Raw genomic sequence first — 21,161 nt, forward strand, 5'->3', positions numbered from 1 at the left:
AATGAAAAATACATGAGGGATATCACAGTGTCGAGTGTACTTTTCCAAAACTGGCTTGTATTCTGATGGGAAGCTCTAATAATTACCTGTGTGTGTTAATCAGTGATACCTGCTGGCAAAAAAAATATCCCTTACAGCTGTTATTTTCTTAAACTATTCACCCAAAACAATAATAGAAAAAAGAGGCCAAAACAGTGATGGAAACAAATGTTCTTTACGTTTTAATATTAGCATTTTTTACAGCAGGCTAATCTCAAGACTACATTTTCCCCACAGTTTGACCTGTAAGTGGTTGCCATTTTGCATGAGTGTCTCTGGTGATGGAGTTTGCCCATTGAATTTACAGCTGATTGATGTGTCAGACAGCAAGAATCAACTTAGAGTCCCCAGATCAGGTTTTAGCTTTGCTAGACCAAAAATAATATGGAAAATATCTTCTCCCTCCAAATTTCTCATCATGGGCTGCTCTGCTTCCACTTAAAATTATTTTTTGAAAAGTGACCAGAAAGTTTCAATAAAAGAAGTTGATATCCCTGTCTTTATTTTTTCCCTCAGTTTTTCCTTTTGTTGCTGACTGTGATGATCTGAAAACCAGGAAAAGGCAGAACTCAAGAATTCCATTTTTAGAGTCCTTTCCTAGGAAAACCTTGAAAAACCCCCCCAAAAAAAAAAAACAAAAAAAAACCTAAACACCTACTTTCTTAGCTGTCCCTGTTGAGCTGTAAACATGAGACTAACACTTACTTCAGAGAAATCTTGGGCGTATTAAAAGAAGTAGTTGTAGTCTGACTTCAGTGTACACAGAATTTCAGGCATCCTTAACCACACTGAGAACCAGTGCTAAGACTTTGGGAGACTTCAGGAAATGGAGAGCCCATGAAGATTTGGATGAACTTGCAAGGAAAACTTTAGCATGGCTGGGGATTTGTAATAGGGCCCAGGAGACCTTGTCCTCCAGGGCTGAACTGAACACCTCTTAGGCACACGAGTCACTCAAGGTTAAACAGGAATTTTATTGACATCTAATGTTATTTGATATTTCCTTTAAAGTCTGCTTCCTCTCAAGTTTTTTAAGCTATCATTTAGGGATATCCTGGTTAGAAAATAGGGAAAGGACATGGAAGCAAATGGAAATGTACCAGACAAAAGCCATGAGAGGTGACAACATTCCAGACCTGCTGGATTAAAACTTTATCTCAGAGAGTTAGGCGAGGACAAACATTTTCCTTTGTGAAACCTGTGGGTGTTGTTCTGCTATTAGTCATGGTGAACGCTTCAGTGTGGTGAGCTAGAAGAAGTAAAACTGACATCAAAAGTACAGAGAGTGCTGTGGGAAAGAGTTTATTCAGTCCTTGGCTGACAGCATATACCAGAGACAAATAATGAAGGATTAGGCTTCTCCTGACACTTTGCTAGCAGAGGAGACATATAGTGCAGGATTCGTTTTGTGCTGACAGTGGTGTGATTTAGGACTAATTCCTTTGAAGGCAGTGGCTTATTCTGGTTTAAAACAAGGATGGGATTAACTTCAAGCCCTGATATTTACCGTGAGCCAAATTCTCCTTGCCTGACAATACAAGCCATGCCTTTGTTCTCCCTGCTTGTATAAGCATGAGAAACAGAAACTGGACTGTTCATGGAATATTAAATAAATGACGCAAAGCAAAACAACCTCTGTCTCTCTGTCTCTGATGTTGAATAACAAATCCTGCTGATACAAGAAATGCTGCTGGAGACTGTTAAAACTTGGTGGACATAAACTAATGAGAGAAGCCCCTCAGATTATTTACATAAGGATGGCTGGGTACTGAATTTGATACAATGCCCAGCCATGAATAATGTGGACATTTTTTGAAGTTTGGGTTGTGTAAAGGAACCCACTCAGGAGCAAGGTCAGTCTTTACCTGCTCACACAGAAGTTGATTGTCTTCAAAAGGAAATTTTCTTGAGCAAAACACTGTTTGGTCTTAGTGAGTATTTAGCTCACAGATTTAATATTTAAGTCAATATCTCTGTAGTCAGGATACGTAAATATTGCGCTCCTAGGAGCACTCAAGCAGACCAGTGCTTGAAAAGAAATTGAGTGTAGTTTTGGATATGCTGGCATATGAATACCAAGGCTGATAACACTTGTGTTTTGTGGCACAAAAACCACCCCATAATTTCAGCCAGGAATTAGCTGACAAATTTGATTTCTTACTGGAATTTCGGGCAGGGGAGAGAACATTACTTCTGAGCTTTAAAAAATAAAACCAAAGACAATCAGTTTTATAAACTGGTCTTCCAACTGGTTCATATTTTTTTGAAAGCCAGACAGTTCTAGTAGTTAAATTTTGAAAGGGTTGAAGGAGAAAGGTCACAGGTAATGACAGGGTGAGACATTTCATTGAGTTTAACACTTGATCCAGATTCCATCTGTTTGATGGAGATATTCATCCTGGCCCTGAGGGTTTTCTAAGCAGTCTCTTTCAACAATCTTGATCTGTTAGATATCAGAACATTGAAACAAAGCATTTCAGATATACTAAGGAATCACTTATGGCTCCTTCCTGATAACAATTTGAATATTTTCATATTCCTACCAGCATGAATCCGTTCTTACTGCACAAGTTCTGCCACTCATTGATCAGATGGTTTCAAACAGAAAAAAAAATAAAGAAAAAAAAAGAAAGAGAAATTTTCTGTTCTTAAAATAAAATAAGGCCCCAGCCAAGCTCCATTGTTCAAGTTATTTTCTTCTTGTTTAGATAGTGTGGTGCTAAAAGCAATTAAAGCCATGTCTGTAGACAGCACCATGAACTCACTAGCTGTTGATATAAAGCTGATATCTCACTGCTGACACTGTACAGTAACTACAGTAACTATAGGAGTGTAACCTGTATTAAATTCTAGGTAGAAACAGGAACAAGTTCAAATGACTTCTCCATGTTGTCATTCTCATGAATATTCACATCCATTTGTCAGCATGATTAATCATTATATGAGTACAAGCCTTACGTATTTTTTCAATAAATACACTGTGTAATAGTATCATAAATTACTTTTTCCGGGCATTTTGGTCTTCTTTCTTACCTTCTGACACATTCCTATATAGTATTTTACACAGAGTTTACAAAAAAAGACAAGGACTCTAAATCATGCCAGTTACTGCTTTTAAGGAGGAAAAATATTGATTATAAAAGTAGAACTATGTGACTAAATACCTCACAAGATGATATTAAAAATACAAATATTGGGGAACAATACCTGGAGACAAGCAAGATAAATATGGAGAACCAGAACAGTTTTATGAAGTGCTGACTTTTTTTTTTAAAAGTATGTTTCTATGTTAAAATTTTTAGTTCTTGGAAGAACTTGGAACAGCCCCAAACTCCATCCTCACTTCTTTTATATTTCTCTAGTAAGTAGTAAAGCAGTGGAATTGCTGCATTTCTGAAAATCTCAAACTTTCAGGTGTGGAAATGCTTTTCTTAGGCTGATATGTGTCTGGTGGTCCCCAAAAGGGAAAATATGGCAACATAGAAATATTTAAGTTTCAGAACTCAGCTGCAGCATATGGCACTCCTCAGCCCCCAGTTCAACTGGAAAACTGAAATGGAAGAGTCATTGCCACTCAGAGCTGCAAAATTCCCCCTCTGGGGGTGTCAGCTCCTGCTGACCTCAGTATTCAATAAAAACTGCTTGCTGGATGACAAGGCATCTGGAAAAAATGCATCCTAATCCATACACTGTCAATATATGGATCATCTTTAAAATTATTATTACGATGAAAACCCCAGGATGTCCTACCTTTACCTACCACCTGACTTCCACTAAGAACAAGAGTAACTATTTTGCCTGTGTGTTTAATACCATCCTCCCTCTTGAACAAAAAATTCAGCATAATTTGTAAAGTACTCATTTCTCAAAGAGAGTCCTTTGTCTAGCAGGAGTAGAAATGGTTGTCTGAAAAATCTTTCATTAAAGTTGTCTGTATAATTACTCTGAACCACTACTACTGATTTTGTAGTCTGTGAATGAAAGCATTTTGTTGAAAGACTGAATCGCCCTTCACGACATGTAAAATGAGGTTAAAATATTCTGCCAAGGTCAGAGTTTATTGCTCTTGAAGAGAACATTAGCAAACACGTTCCCTGAGTTAAAATTGTCTGCTACTAAGGCCTTTCACATTATTGGAGAAGGAAGGAAATATTCTGTGTCTGTTCCACAGTAAAAGCCCGATTCCCTGTTGGTGTCAGAGCAGGATGCTCAGCCCTATGGAGGGAGCTCTGGTACTGCAGTGACACAAAGCTCCCTCAGGTCCAATGAACCTGCTGTGGCTGTCTCACATGGAGACACTTGGCAAGAGACAAGATGTTCCACGAGCATGCCCAGAGTTTAGGATGGATTTTTAGATGCAAAGTATGAGACAGGACTCTTACACCTCTTAATGATGCTCCAGGTACTCAGCAAGCATAATTAATCTCTGTGTTTACTTATGTATTCCTATGTTGTTTCCATTATTTTCATGCGCACCACAGATCTAGGAATAGTCCTAAAGTCAGCTGTAGTCCCAAAGATTTCTGAGGCATATCTTTTAATGTACACAATTACTGCAATATTTGCTAAGAGCAGGAACATCCAGGAAAATTCTTATTCTTTATAATTGAGTGGTACATGCTTACTTATACAATAGAAAGAATCTAAAATAACACTGCTCCTCTGAATTTATTTATTTATTTATTTTCAGGGATATCTATATCTATATAGATATAGATATAGATATAGATATAGATATAGATAGATATAGATATCCATGAAAATAAATAAATCAGACCAGGATAATGATATAAGATGAGGAAGATTAAAGGTGAAGTAAAATGAGCTGATGATGACCTAAAAATATCAATAGGCAAAACTAGCCCCTATTCAATCAAAAAATTCACTCTGGTTTTTTTGGCTTTGAAGTTTACATGACTTTATTAGCAACACAGTCTCTCCACCAGTTGTTACTCTCTTGGGAGAGACAATCAGATTCTGTCATTTTCTTGCACCATCAACAATATTATTTGCTAATATTTGATCCAACATTTCTGTTGCAAACCACAGATATAAATACCTGAAGCTGTGGCATTTCAGGCTACATAAATGAAAATAATTCAGACTAATCCATCAGCCCCAGGGCAGCAATCATTATATATATGAAATGGTTTACTTCTTTTGAAACTGGGGGTGAGAACACTTTGCATCATAGTCAAAATTAGGAGCATGTATCATTTAATTATAGAAAGTAGGGCATGAGAGGACCTTGATAAGTCACTTAACCCATGCTCCAGGATCCTGATATTACCTAAATCACTCCTAAAAATTGTCTCTCTAAACTGTTTAATTATACCTCAAGGTAAAACCTACCAAGCAAAATAAAGTTATTGAAGATACTGTTATTAGGTTGTTTTTTCAAGATTTTTCCTACTATCTAATGTAACTATTCCATAGAATAACTTAACCCATCGTGTCACAATCACTCATAGATGAAACAAAGAGCAATTGATTTCTTCATTTCTGTAGCAACGTCTTCCATATTTGAAAGCTGTCACAGATGTCTCTTCGTTTTCCTTTAGAGTAATCCTCTATCCTGAGAAGTAGTGAAAATAAGCAGGATCCACTGCAACTGAAAACACTCTGTTTAAAGATCATCAGTGTTTTCTTGGCAGAAGGTTAGATTCTACTTTAATTTTTTTTAAAGGATAGTTGTTGGATAGATGGATCTGTTGCTTAAAACACTGTTCTAACTTTGGTAGACTGACTGCCCAAGGGTAAACTGAGAAAGCCCCAGGGAGACCACAGTACACACACACACACACACACACACACACACACACACTTATATCATGTCTCTGAACATTAACATAACAATCTCACCATGGTGGTGCTGGTAGAGGAATCTTTTTTTTTTTTTTTTGCTGGTAGAAAGAAAGACGTGTATTACTAATATTGTTCAAACTCTTCCAACTGTAATATTGCACAGACCACAGAGATCTAGGAAGCGGAGACGGAATTGTTCCCCAAAAGAAGCATGGAGTGAGCATGTGCCCGATGTTTGCTGTAAGCTTGTGCTCTGGCAGTGCTTGATGTCACTAGATGGGGATGGGGAAGACAAGGTTGCTGCTTTGAGCTTTGAACTGTATGATGGTGATAAGCCCACAGAACAAGTCCCATGAAGAAATGAGAGATGATGACATGTGGTGGACTCTGTAGTTTTAGGTTTATGGTCAGACTCGATGATCTGAAGTGTCTTTGTCAGCCAAAATCATTGCATGATTCTATGACACAGACCTGCAGGCAAGGTCCTCCCATGACTTGGGGCTAGAATGGACTGAATGAAGTCTGTGCAGAAGGCACAGCATGTAAACCAGGTCTCACCCTGTGATCACAGGAAATGTGCCTTGCACATGACCATGTAACCGTGTTCAGTCTGGATTCCCATTTTAGTTCTGCCCTCTAGATCCTCAGTAGATCTTTGTATCTGCAGTCTTGAAACAATACTTGTACTGCTATCACAGAATCAATGTGTTTGGAAAGGACTTCTGGAGATCATATTGTCAGATCATTCTCAAAGCAGGATCACCTGCAAGTTGCTTGGGATCTTGTCCAGTCAGATTTTGAATATTCCCAAGAATGAAGACCTCACAACATCTCTAGGCAACATGTCATAGTGCTTATTCACATTTAGAGTAAAAAAAGATTTTTTTTATGTATAAGTGGAATTTACTGCATTTCAGTTCATGCGTATTGACTATCATCCTGTCCCTGGGCACTGCTGAGAAAAGTTTGTCTCCTTACTTTAGAGTAATCTATTAATACATAATTATCAGATTAGTACCCCTCACACACCCCTGTTCCTTCTCATTCCAGCCTGAACAGTCCCAGCTCTCTCAGCTTTTCCTCATTTGGCAGCTCCTCATAGCCCTTCTCTGGACTAACTCAGGATAGCTAACCATCTATCCTTCCATGTTTTGGAGACCGCAAGTTTTGGACAAAGTCTGCAAGAAAATCTGGGGTTTATTCTGTGCATTTATGTGTTTATGATTTGGATATTTAATGATTTCCCTATTTGTAGGATACTCTAGCATTTTCTTTTTTCCTTGTCTGAGATTCCTTGAATTGTCATTCTGTAAGAAAGAACGCTCAGCTTTGACTAAACACCTCTCAAGTTCTCTTAAAATCTGCAGCTGCTGAATCCATATTGCTGTTACTCAGAATATGACAGTTTGATTTCCAGATTATAGTTTAATGATAGTAATTAGAAAAAACATCTTTTAATTAATGGTGTGCATATTTTCTATTTTTAAATTGCACCTACAAACCATCTTCAGATATACACAAACGTTAGGGACATAGTAAATATTATTTTGACTTGCAAATGTAATTACTAAGCCTGAAAGCATGTTACAAAAAAAGGAATAAAAGCATGAAATTTCACAGCATTACTTTTGCTGAGTATTTGCATCATATAATAAAAAAATATGTAAATCTATGAATTGGTCTGAACCTTTAGAAATTTAAATATGAAATCTTACTAGATGTATACATTACATTTAGATTAAAAAAAATCAACTAGGTCAAGTCAAATTAAAGAAGCTTTGCATTGCAAAAGAAAACCAGAAATTATCTCAAATTCTCTTCCTTCTTGTACACCATCAGAAATGTTCTTTAATAAATTCACTTGGACAGAGCATTTTTAAACTCAGTGTGGAAGTTAGCATGTTCTGCTGTCATGGAAAGCAATCTGGCCAGCAAAGTTCTGATACCTGCTTGAAGAGGATTGGAGTGACTATCTTAACAATCTTTATACAAAATCTAGGGGACATTGAACAACTTAAACTTATAACAATTTTTATGTATGTGAGAGTTTTTCTTGAGTTTAAGATAATTGAAATGTTAAGGTTCATTCTTTTACACTTGTTCTCCAAAGTCACATTGCCTCTGAGAGTTCTATACTTAAAGCTTTTATATTTTGTTGCTTTGATTGTTGATGAGATTTGAAGTAACTGAATGCTTGTGTTACATAATATACCATGTTGCATTAGCAAAGAAGAGTGGTTGTCATCAGAAAATGTACCTTAAGAATAACCAGACACAAGTATTTTTACAGGGAAGAAAGTAATAAACCATTGAAAAAATAATTCCTAAGCAAGAAGAGCTATTGAGATTATAAGAAGATTAATGGGGGGCTACCATCCTGTACCATCACATAGAAAATAGGAGCACTTCATGTGTACTTCTGGCATTTCTTACAGCCTCTCAGGTAGCTAATGGAACACGGCAGACAAAAGCAATTCCATTAGCACAAATTAAATACATGTAATAAATTCTTCTCTTCCCATTGTTGTCAGCAAACTGCTATTACTCTCAGGATTACAGAGAACGTGTAAATTGTCCTAGCATCAGTCAGAGTGGCATTTGGCTACATTTTAGAATATCAAAAAAGTTTTACAACAATTTTTTAAACTTGTACAGCCCTTTAGGCAAGTTTCATATGACTTAAGTTCTGCTTAAATCTCAAAAAAAAAATTTCACTAGCTTCTCTCAAGGATCTTCAGATCCTGGAGGAATCTTCTGTAAATCTCTCCAAGCATTTTGAGGTATACAACACCCTTAATGTATCAAGAATAAGTTACTAAAAAGAATCATAGAATCAGGCTGGAAAAGACCTCTAAGACCATCAAGTCTAACTGGTAACCCAGCACTACTAAGTCCATCACTAAACCATGTCCCTAAGTATCACACCTACATGACTTTTAAATCCCTCCAGGGATGGTGACACCACCACTGCCACACACAGCCTGTTCCAGTTCTTGACAATCCTTTTGATGAAGAAATTTTTCCCATCATCTAATCTAAACCTCTTCTGGGGAAATTTGAGGCCACATCCTCACGTCCTGTCTCTTGTTACCTGGGAAAAGGGATCAACCCCCACCTGTAGCGAGTGATAAGGGCTCCCCTGATTCTCCTTTTCTCCAGGCTGAGCACCTCCAGCTTCCTCAGCTGCTTCTCCTTAGACTTGTGCTCCAGACCCTTCCTCAGTTCCATTGCTCTTCTCTGGACACACTCCAGTCCCTCAATGTCTTTCTTGCAGTGAGGGGCCCAGAACTGGACCCAGGATTTGAGGTGTGGCCTCACCAGTGACCAGTACAGGAGGTGTCCTGGTCCTGTTGGTGACACTATTGCTGATACAGGCCAGCTGCCATTGGCCTTCTTGACCACCTGGGCACACTCTGGCTCATGTTCAGGCAGCTGTTGACCAGCAGCCCCAGGACCTTTTCCACCTATATGACACCTTCTTTTACATCTTCTCAGTACAGGTGGCTCTTAGAGTCACTGATGATCAGGCTGAAAGAATAGAATAGAATAGAATAGAATAGAATAGAATAGAATAGAATAGAATAGAATAGAATAGAATAGAATATTTCAGTTTCATGGGACCTATAACAGCTTTCTATTCCAACTGCCTGGCCACTTCTGGGGCCATCAAAAGTTAAAACATATTATTAAGGATATTGTCCAAATGCCTTTTAGATACTGACAAACTTGGGGCATTGATCACCTCTCTAGGGAGCTTGTTCCAATATTTGAACACCCTCTGGGTAGAGAAATACATCCTAATGTCTATTCTCTGATTTCTGTGGTACAGCTTTGGACCGTTCCCACATGTCCTGTCAATAGATCCCAGGAAGAAGAGCTCAGCATCTTTCTCTCCCCATCCCTTCCTCAGCAAGCTGTTAGAGACCAACGAGGTCACACCTCAGCCTCCTCTTCTCCAAACTAGACAAAAAGCAGAGTTCTTAACGTCTCCTTACAGGACATACCTTCCAGTTCTGAAGAGAATGATGTGGAAGCAGGTCTTTAAAGAAAGAGTAAAGTTAAATGCATGCATTCCCACTATATTCAATGGATTCATATTTCAACAAAAATGTGCATGGCTGAAAGAAGCCAATGCAGAATTCCTCTTTTGATGTATCATAGAACATGTTGGGATGTTTTACACAAAACCTTCAAAGCAATGGAATATTAGTCACTTATTACAGTGGCTGAAGAAGGCAAATTTTCAAGTCAAATGAAGCTCTGAAATGCATAAAGATGTGTGTGGGTCACCACAGACCAGTGATTTATTTAGTGATGGAGTAGGCATGATCCTCTCTCCCAGTCCCTAGCTGAAATCTGTGGTGAATATTACTCCTTCCTCTAAAAGAACAAGCATATCTGCACATTAAATTATACTGAGCACATGTGGGATGATTTCTGTGTCAATTATAACCCTGTCTAGTATGCTTATGAAGCTTATTAATATTAATGAGCATTGGAGTACTTTCCCATATGACAAGAGAATCATAGGATAAAGGAATGTGTATATCTAGATCTTATGCCATTATTTGAATAACTTCTTTGAGACCTAAGGAGTTTATTTACCTAAAATCCTACCTCCAGAATTGTATAATCTCTGCTACATGTACTGTCATGTAATATAATTTAGTTTTTCTGTTCTGATTAATTTTCTTGGTTTTTTACTATTTCTTCTTTGCACTGTGGTGATAGTTATGGATTTATGAATGAGCCTTCTACTGTGGCAGACCTAATGCAAGGAACACAGAATAGATAGCTCCCTCCCTGAATAGTTCTAAGGTAAATGAAGCAGGAGAGCTTGAACAAAGGTGAAACAGTATAGTGCCTAAAGATTGGATCAACCAAAGACATAAACTGATTTTCAAAATGAAGATTCTGACAATATTGAATGCTTCCATTAATTTAATTAAAGAAGAATTTCTTCATTTAGGGAAAGGAAAGCAAAGATAGAGGAAAATACAAAACTGTAAAATGATGATTAAATCAAAATTGAAAAATAAAATTGAAGTAAAAAATTATATCGAACTCAGACATTATTTCATTTATACTGGGGGCTACTGTTATCTACATTTAAACTTAATGCATCATATAAAATCATAACACCAACCTCAGACTATTTGGAAGAAGTACAATTATTTGTTGTGATTGTGGAAAAAAATGGCTTGTGTTAGTTTTGATTTTTTTTTTACACAGATATATTTGAGCTGCTTCACAGACAGACTGCAGCAATGGTTAAATAATGAACTTCACAGCCTTCCTCTCAAACTTCATGCAGTTTCAACTGCATGAAACCTTGCAGCAGGAGAAGCTGGCAAATGAAATAGCAGCATTCCTTAAAATAGTTGCTAATAAATACAACTGGTATGACAAGACATTCCCCTGTCAGCCAATGGCTGCCTGGCTTTGCACTTCATCCTGTGTACAGTTCCTGATATTTTTGCTCTGAGCTAAGCAGCACCACGCTGGTATCTCTGTCTGCAGACCTGGCTGTTTAGAGAGATTAGCATGACAGAGCTCATTCAGAGAGATTCCTGGAGGAGCTGGATGTCCACATTTGCGTTCTTTTTCAGAAGAACTGTGGATTCACAGCAAAACTTTCCCTAAAGAGAATCATGTCAAGTCATCTTCATGATTCGCCTAAAAATCCTAATATCTATGGGATTCTTTACATTACATTATGTGGGCTTTAAATCAAGGATCTAAATGAAGCTGTTGGAAGCCTGTGAGTAAGTCAGGTCTTAATAACATCAGTTAGAAAAATCTTTCATTTCAAGAAATGCCAGATTCTGAGGATTTTTTGTGCTTGACCACTTTTGATGGTCTCTTCCATCCCTGGTTTGAATGACTGAGACTGCTAGCAGAATGCTCAAGATTCACTGCAGCACTAACCCAGTCATTTGCATTCATCTCCCTCCTTGGGTCAGACTGAAACTTTACAGTCCTTTCTGCACTCACGATAGGTACAAGCTGCACTGCACCAAGAACACAGCAAGTGACATAACTTGTCTTTGTAAGAAAGGCAAGATGAAGAAAAAATGGCTCATAAGCCACAAAGCAAGGTCCTTGAGCAACTCCCTTGCAGACACACAGCTACTAGAGATTAATTCAGAAGCCTATGTTGAATGCCACCATACTCTTACACAGTACGCAAAAAGACTCTGAAACTATGAAAGGCAAGGAGTATGTCTAAAACTTCAATTTTCCCTAATTTCCCTAGGTTTCCCGGATTTACAGAATCACTGTGATGTTTTCCCCTACATACTTGGGCTTTCCAGCACTCTGAAAAAGAGGTTCAAAATTCATCATGTCAGAGTGGAGATCAAACTGTACAGTCGGCTGGTTGGGACTTGTGTTTGAGGGAATGATTTAACAACATTATATAAAACACTAAAATGTTGAATAAAGACACCTCCAGAGACGAATTCCATGAACAGTTGGTTACAGAGTCTGTATTATTGTTTTTTAAATTTTTGTTTTTTCACATTGAATCTTAAACTTTTATCTTCACAGGAGAACAGTTGTGCTAGGAATGGGTTTGCTTTGGAAACTCTCTGATGAAGTAAGAGAGACAGATTTCCATCCTCTCTGGGGAAAAGGGGATTCAAACATTGGTCTACTACATCCCAGGAATATTTTCATTACCACATTTGTTACACAGAGGAAGAGCACAATAACCTTCTCTACTGACTTTGACATTGGGCAGGTGCTGTGTGTGTAGTACAACTGCAAAATGTGTTCCAAGTAAAACAGTGTTTGGACGCTGGTTAGGGTAGGCTGCCTGGTAACTTAAGAGTAACTGAGGCGTTTCATGGGATGCACAGAAAGAGAAGCACAGTTAAGGGCAAGAAGGCTATACTTAAAGAAATGTGATCATATAGTCACAGACACATTGAATGCAAGTTTGGAAGGAACCACCAGGACCATCTGGTCCAGCCTTTCTTGTCAAAAGCACAGTCTAGACAAGATGGCCCAGCATCCTGTCCAGATGAATCCTAAAAGTATCCAATGTCAGTCAATCAACCGCTTCCCTGGAGAGATTATTCTCATTGCAAATATTTTTCATCTAGTGTCCAATCATAATCTCCCCAAAAGTTACTTTTACACATTACCCCTCAACTTTTCTATAAGACTCCTTGTAAGAAAGGTCTGATCTTTGTTGCCATCCTTTAAATACTAGAGGGTGAGAATGTCTCCCCCAAGTCTCCTTTTTTCAAGGCTGAACAAACCAAGTTCTCCCAGCTTTTCCTCATACATCAGGCTTCCCCCTTCTTTGCTCATCTTTGTGGCCTCTTTTTGGAGTCTGTCAAGCCAGTCCACTGGCTTGTGTAGCTGGGACCAAACCTGAACTCAGTATTCCAGGCCAGGCAAATGCTGAGTAAAGTGAGTTAATGACTTCTTGATCTCTGCTGGGGATGTCAGCAGCCCATCCTCGTGCTGGCCTCCTCTGCCCCAGCTGCACACTGGTCACTCAATTCCAAATTTGTTGTCCACCAGGACCCCAAGATCCCTTTCTGTAAAGTTGCTTCCCAGCCAGGCAGATTCCCAGCCTATGCTGCAATCCTGGATTAGGTTTTTTAGATGCAACATCTTACCCTTCACAGAGTACTCGCTAGCCCACTCTTCCAGACAATTCAGATCTTTCTGCAGGGTGGCTTCTCCTTTCCTTACTCAGTTTGGGACCATGGACAAACTTTATAAGAGTACTCTTGACCCCATCTTCCAGATCATTTATATTAAGTGGATTATATATCACATTAAGCAGCATTGAGCCCAATATTGATCCCTTGGGGACCCCACTTGTGACACTTGTAGGACCCCACTTAGAAAAGGAGCCACTTGCCACTACCCCATGGGCACTGCCTTTCAGCCCATTCCCCACCCAGGGCACTCACCACTTCCCAGACCTTTATACATTGTGTGCCTACAGGAATGGAGTGCCAGGCAGGATCTAAGTAAGGATTTTCAGGTTTGGAGTTTCCATCAACCCAAGCATTAATTTAAAAGCATTATTTCTTTTCTGTTTACTAAATTTCCCTTTTTATGTGAAACACTGTAGTTTATCTCACGCACAGCCAGATACTCTGGAAATAATGAAAAGGTAAGGAGAAGTTGTTCTACCCTCAAACTTCCCTGCCTTCTGGAAAAAGACTAATCCCTTGAACAGCTCTGGTTTTGCCTTCTTCTCTTTCCTATTCCCATGACATCATTGAAGTGTTGAGAAGTGCAGCAGGAAGCTGAGCTGGAGATGTTTATCCCCTTCAGACTTCTGTACAGGCTAATAAGGATCATTCAAACATGATCTGCTGTTAACTGTGAGCTATAAGTGCAGTGCTCTGGTATGTGATTATTTTGCATTAGATGTTGCTGTTTTGGAGCACATGCCTCTTTCTAGGCCATGAAAAACAACAAACAAGCAATAAACAAACCCTTGAAAACAACCCAGAAGTGTCTTGACAGCAGGAAAAAAAAATCATGTCAAATCTAGTGAGGTAAGTTTTAGTGAGAGCAAGCACACTGACTGTTGTAAGCTGAAATTCACTGATGAAAGCAGGTTTCATTCATGGTTTTGCCTGAGTTCCTATATATTGGAGGCAATTAATAATCAAATTGTAAGTATACTTAGTGCATTTGCCCTACTTAGCGCAACAATGATGCAGCTACTCCAGAGAAAAGTGTATCCAATGCTAATCTAATTAAGCTTTGACCCACTGATACTGGTCAGGTGATATTACAGGATATAAAAGGAAAGCAGTTCGTAATCCAGTCTAAAATCACACACTCAGTTTATAAGTAGCCTACAAAAGACTATGGCAGAAAAATGCACAGCAAATAATGCTACAAAAGCAAACATGAGGAGAAAGGTTGAGTGCTTTGATTCTGCTTCTCAAATGGTAGCTTACTTTGAAATGTCCTTATATTTTACAGATTGGATAGATTTTCCACACGCATTTAGCAGAAATTTTGGAGAGATGAGTGTGTTTTTTGCATATAGTCATATACTGATATCTATGATCAGATTTTGGAAAACATGCAACTGAAAAACGCATGCAAAAGCTGTCAGTTTCCATTGTACAATTATACAGATTTATCTCTGTAGGGCTCCTTGTGACTTCATAAATTCTGCCTTTCTCTCTATTAATAACACAGAGAGAGGATCTGGGGAAAAAATAAGCGGGGAAAAAGTAATTCACAGAACTGCCTAGGCTTGGAAAGATAGAGGGAAAAGAATGAGTCAACTCAGTCTTAGTATTATCCACTTTAAGGTTATTTCTGAATGTATTTTTAGAGTTTTATTTAATATGCATAATTTAGGACTTGGTTCTTCAAGGTATCCCTTATAAATGTGATGTAGTAATGAGAGTAGTCTTACTGACTCTGGTGGAATGTGCTCATGTGAATGAAGAATGCAAAGGCAGAGGATTAAAACCCAGAGTATGCGTGTAGCTTACATAATTTCAAGCCTGTCAAAACTCATGTCTATATTATCATCTGCCTATGTTACATAACTTGAAGGAGCTCTGAGTTGTTTGTTCCTCTCCATATGCCTGAAACACATGTGGTCTTTGAAATTTCGGATTGCATACATTGTTACCCAGGAAAAAATAAAAATAATCACAATACAAATAAAAAACGTTCATTTTGGGGAAGGTCAGAGACAAACACTACCCCATCATGGTACCTGGCCAGGCACAAATCCCTGCATTGCACTTGTTTACCAGTAATATCTTTCATTCTCACTTGCTCCCTAACCCAATCTTTAATGGGTATCAGTGCAGGCTTTACCCAAGTCATGGTAACAGTCTCTTTTTTCTGGTTCCCCTCAAGCTGAGCAGCAGCACATTCCTCAGCATTTCAGGCTGGAGTCAGATGGGTTTAACAGTGATCATATTGCCCCAGAAATACTCAACATTTAGCAGAATTGAAATTAGTGAGTCTATGTTTGGGGTTTTGTTCTTGTTACTTTATAAAAATCTAGTTTCAAGTCTTTCTCCTTCACCTTTTTCTAGGATGCTAGGGAAGAAAAATCAGGTGACATCTTAAGAGTTACTGCAGAAAAAAAAAAAAAAAGGTGAACAGAATAAATTATTTGTATTCATGATAATCCATGAAAACGACAACAAATAGTGAACCAGGCAGCAGTACTGCATGCCTGTATGCAGCATTAGTCATGATTTGACCTTCTTGTAAACAAACTTTTCAGTGAAACCTAAACTTAACTAAGAGGTTAGGGGAAAACAGGTCAAAGCACTTAATTTTCCTTTTGTGTAAACTGTTGCAGCTTTATGAGTTTAGATAGATGTATAGCTGACTTATACCTGTGTGACTGAGAAGACAATCACAACCATTTTGCTTATAGATGCTACTGGGTACAGTACTAAATTGACTCAAGACTTTTTTTTTTTTTCAGAAGTGAATTCAGTATTTTCCCTGTACAAAATCTTAATTAAAAAAAATCAGTAGAAAACCCATTGTTTGTAGCACAATCAGAGTTTTACCATCTGTTTTTTCTTTCATTGCATACTTTAATTCCTGGTTTCTGTCCAGTGTAAGCATCTGTCTTCATCCTGAGGCAGAGCAAGATGCTCACAGATATTGCTACATAATCAAATAGTTAATTTAGTCTTGTAAAGCTTCTTTGAAGGGAAGAAGCTGTCTTTTACCTGAGAAAATAAGCCTTGTGATAAAAGAGAATGTTTTGCCTGCTGGAGGAAGAAATCTTTTTTGGCCCGAAGATTTCTACATAACCTTGATGACACAGTCATTTAAATTATCTGTCTCCACCTGTGAAGCAACAGTTCTATATCCTTCATCAGCCGCAAAAACCCTCATCCAGTAATGCTCGAGAGGGCTCAGCAACCCTCTGCCAAAAGTAAGAAAATGGTGCAACGCTAGAAAGTGCCAAAGTAGGGCTGTGCCTCACCCGGGCACCAGGTCCGGCTCCCCGGGGCCGAGCCCTTGCCCGCCCTGCGAGAGGTGGCCTGGGAGGGTGGGGACCGCGGGGTCGAGGCCGCGGCGGGGCGAGGGGTCGCGGGAGGGCTCGGTCCCCGCGGGGCCGCTGGAGGAGCCCCGGGGCCCGCGGGGCCGCTGGAGGAGCCCCGGGGCCCGCGGGGCCGCTGGAGGAGCCCCGGGGCCCGCGGGGCCGCTGGAGGAGCCCCGGGGCCCGCGGGGCCGCTGGAGGGAGCCCCGGGGCCGCGCCGCGTCGCCTTCAGCACCGCGCGGGTGGACAGCTCCCGGGGCCGCGCTCCGCGCATCCCCGCGCGTCCCCGCGCTGCCCTCCGCGCCCGAACCTGCGCCTCCCCGACCCCTCCGGCTCCTCCGGCAGGGGGTGGGAGCCAGCCCCGGGGCGGGGAAGGCTCCGGCCTCTCCCACAGGGACTGGAGGCAAAGGGCCGAAGCGGCGGGCTGTGATAAGTGGCTCCTGGGCAGCCGACGTAAATCAGCACCGACGTGTGAGAAGCTGCGTGGATGCTGCTAAGGAAATTTATATATGTAGTTCATGAAGGCAATCATCTGGCTAGTAATCGCTCATTGTGCATCGCTCCAAGGCAGTTCATTCACACAACTGGCTGCAAAACGAAGATACTGGTATCTCTCCTGGGAAACGTGTGTGTTGCGTGTGCGTGGCAGCTAAACAGCTGTGATACTGGTGCGTAATGAGATAGCAGCACATTACTCACTGCTCCAAGAGAGGACATGGAAGTAAATTAAGAAATCAGCATAACACGCACAGCTTTTGACCCATCACTAACAGCACCAGCAGTGCAGGGGAGTAGGACATGGCGTGTGGCTGCAGTTCATTCATCAGCACATCACCAAGGGCTGAGCAACAACTCTGCCACAGCCTGATTGTCTCACGTCCACAGGGCTCAGCCAGCACAACACACTGGGGCAGCTTTTCCCAAAACAGAGTGAGCCCAATGCTTGGGACATGAGGTGAGGCAGCCCACAGCTAACAAGTGCATGTAGTAAGCGCATGGGCAGGGATGGGCAGGGGTTTCAGGAGGACCAGGGTCTAAGGAAGGTAGATGTGTCCCAAGAATCATGGACATCAAACTTCCAGGTGCAAGATCAGTCACTTCCCTGGTGCAGATCCCAACACCCACATAAATAACATGCCACCAGCAACAAATTCCTCTGTACCCTCCCTCCCTTTGGGATTATCTGACAGCATCTCCACCCTTTTCTCCCCAGTTCTGTGGAGCAAGCCAAATGGAGATGATAATCTGCTATGAAATATTGATAGCACTGAAATGTGACTGTCTGGAAAGGGAGGGAAAAGGGAGCAGCAAGAATCTCCGGGATTAAGTTGTCCTAGTACCCACTATTTCTTGCCTTGCAGGGATATGGGCAGTTTGATGCATTCTCACTTTACTGTGGAAGAAGTCACCTGTGTGTGAAGTCAGGTGAGACCTGGTTTTAACCCCTCAGACCTACACTGACCAATGCTTCTCAGCCACCTGCACCACACAACACTCCACCCTGTAACCTGCGCTCTGTCCTAGACATCACTTGTAAGGATTCAGCACAACAGTGTTTGCCCTTTGACCACTGGCAGAAAAGGCTTCTTAGTGTCCTCTAACACAGTCTAGAATCTCACACCATATCTCCCAGGGAAGCTTTGCTCTGGCTTCACTGAGTTTTCACTGGTTTCTCCTTGTAAAAGAGCAGCATGCTTTGCTCCTCTTCCCATAGCTCACATCAAGCTACCCTTCACATATAAAAGTACTAGTCGCCCCAGCAGATTCAGAGTTAAAAGGCATGAGCAGTAAAAGGGGAGCTCTGGGAGAGTTTGGCTAAGACAGAGTCATCTCAAACTCCAAACCACTGCTGGAAGTCAGGGAGGGGAATAATAAAAGACCTATCCTCCCCACTTGCCCAGGAGCTTCTCTTCCCAGTGCCATCTCAAGAGACAGCAATGTAGTGAATACAAAGCAGAGGGGACAGGGTGCTTAGAAAGTCCCAACCCCCAGCTTGAGGTGAAACACTGGGATGGGCAATGGGAGACTGAAGAAGAGGAGACAAGAAGGTTGATTTTTTGCCTATGATCTCCCCTCCAGGTAATGAACTTCTGAGCACCTGATTAAAAGGGAAGGGATCTTTTGGGACATCCCCCCACAACTCCTCTCATTCAGGGTGATGGAGAAAAAGGACTGTTCCCACCCTCTCCTCACCACAGTACCTGGTTAAGAGAAGTCACGGCAAACCTGGGGATAACCAGCTGCATGACGAGCTGCAGGACAGAGGTGACCAGTCCAGCCAGGATGGCCCAGGTGAGTGGCAGCGGGAGCATGCTGTAGGTCGCAAAAAGCGTGAAAAGCACATAACCAATGCCGTCCCCAAGGAGGCCACAGCCCAGTCCTGCCGCCAGAATTTGCGTGGCCATGGCCACCCAAGTGACAACACCACTGTACTGCAGGTAGGTGTATGAGGTCGTGTCCTTCCTGACCACCACTAAGGCACAGATCACCACCTCAATGCCAGTGAAGAAGCCCAAGAGGATGCCCTTAATGGGGTCCATGGGAGCAGAGGCCAGGGTCAAGTGGAGGAACAGTAGGGTCAGCTTGGTCAGCACGTCCAGGATGTTCATGACCACCTCAGATTTGCGCCGTTGACCCAAGAAGTAGCGCTGGTAAAGGCGCTCTAAGTCCCGAGACTTAAAGGAGTTGCGGAGAGTGGGGAAGATCACCCCGCGATATGTATAGCCCCAGTTGAGGAAGAAGTCGGAGTTGCTGGGGGCACAGTCCAGGGGCAGAAAGCCCAAGTCTCCGCTGCTGCTTGTGCCCTCCGGGAAGACTTTGGTGCCTCCGTTGTTGTGGCGCTCGCTGCCCAAACTCCGTCCGGCCGACTGCCGCCGGAGGTGGTGCGGCGGGTGCGGGTGGTGGTTGGGGCAGCCGGTCTCGTCGGAGCTGAAGCCCTTGCCCCCGCCGCTGCTGCTGCCGCCGCTGCTGCTGCTGTGCTCCTGGATGAAGCGCTGCTCGGTGATGTGGCGCACGGCCGTCTGCCACAGCAGGCGCTGGGGTCTGCCGCTGCCGGGGGGAGTCCTGTTGATGGTGTAAAGTTCATCGCTGTCGCTCAAGCACCGCACCTCCGAGAGCTCCATGGCGGTGACTGGCGGGGGGCAGAGCACCGGCTGGCGGGGGGGGGGCAGGGGCGGGGGGGCACCCACCGTCTTTGGGGAGGGTAGCAGGGGGAGGGATGGAACCGCAGGAGAGGAGGGAGGGGATGTCGAAGGGCGGGTGGCGGCGGCGGGGTGGCGGTGCGGGGATCACATTTATAGGCAGGTCCGCGGGTCTGGCGGTGCGGCTGGCGGCGGGGCTGGTTGGCCGCCGGTGTCCGGGGGGCGGCTGCGCCGGCTCAGCGCAGGCGGCCCGAGCCCCGTGCCCGCTCCCGCGGCGCCCCGCGGAGCCGCATCCCGCGGAGCCCGGCTGCGGCGCAGCCCCGGCGGGCTCGGTGCGCGCCCTCCTCGGAGCCGTGCGCGGGGGTGAAACCGAGCCGCGGGTTCGGAGAGGAGGTGGAGCAGGGAGGAGCGGAGCATCTACGGGCGCAGCCCCGCTGCCCGGTGGGCGATCCTCGGCCCCATCCGGAGGCCGGAGGCACGGAGGGGTGGGGGCAGCCGCCTTGCGGAGCCGGTCACAGCGGGCAGCTCCTCTCTCCGGGGGTCCCGGGGCTCCGCTCCGAGGTCTGGTGCCCGGGAGTTGCTGTAATTCCCGCGGCTGCTGTCAGCGGCAGCGCTGCGAGCTCGGGCAGAAGGGGAGAGGCGGCCAGCTCTCGGGCATCCTCGGTCACGGCGCCAGAGCCGCCGGCCGGGGGCTGCCCGCCCGCTTTCCCCCGGCGGCGGGGCATACCCCTGGCTCACGGGGCGCCTCTGCCCGGGGGGCAGTCGGGGCTCCCATCCATCGCAGACACTCGGCTTGCTTGGCAACGGGGGAAAAAAAGAAAAAAAAGGAGGGAAAAAAAAAAAAAGAAAGACAGGAGGAGAGGAAAAAAAAATCACATCAAACGCCAAATCTAAAAAAAAAATCGGAAGAGCGGGGAATGAAAATCCCGCCCTAAACTCAGAGCTCTGGGCAGCCAGATGGGAGTATCTCAACTTCTCCGCGGGCCGGGGCAGGGAGTGCTCCGGCTCAGGGGCTTCCCCGGCGGCAGGGAGGAGGAGAAGGAGGAGGAAGAGCAGCAGGAAAGGGTGAGGGCAAAGCGCAGGGAGCGCGGTGCCTGCGGGGCTGCGGGGAGCTGGCGGCGGATGCTGTCCCGGGAGCCGCGGGACGAGCACGGCGGAGC

The 21,161-nt window shown here is 43.1% G+C and overlaps 1 protein-coding gene across 2 annotated transcripts in view; it reads right to left on the minus strand.

Moving 5' to 3' along the window:
- The window catches only part of ADCY8 (adenylate cyclase 8), a 116,889-nt gene extending 96,870 nt beyond the window's left edge, over nucleotides 1-20,019 (minus strand). The window contains exon 1 of one of the 2 annotated variants that reach the window (XM_038127809.1): nucleotides 19,063-19,983. In XM_038127809.1, coding sequence (XP_037983737.1) covers nucleotides 19,063-19,983 — 921 coding nt within the window. Of the gene's footprint in view, nucleotides 1-19,062 lie in introns of both variants that reach the window. The other variant, XM_038127810.1, reaches the window with a different exon arrangement.
- Nucleotides 20,020-21,161: the final 1,142 nt, after the last annotated feature.

This window comes from Motacilla alba, chromosome 2 (genome assembly GCF_015832195.1).
Source record: "Motacilla alba alba isolate MOTALB_02 chromosome 2, Motacilla_alba_V1.0_pri, whole genome shotgun sequence".
NCBI lineage: Eukaryota > Metazoa > Chordata > Aves > Passeriformes > Motacillidae > Motacilla > Motacilla alba.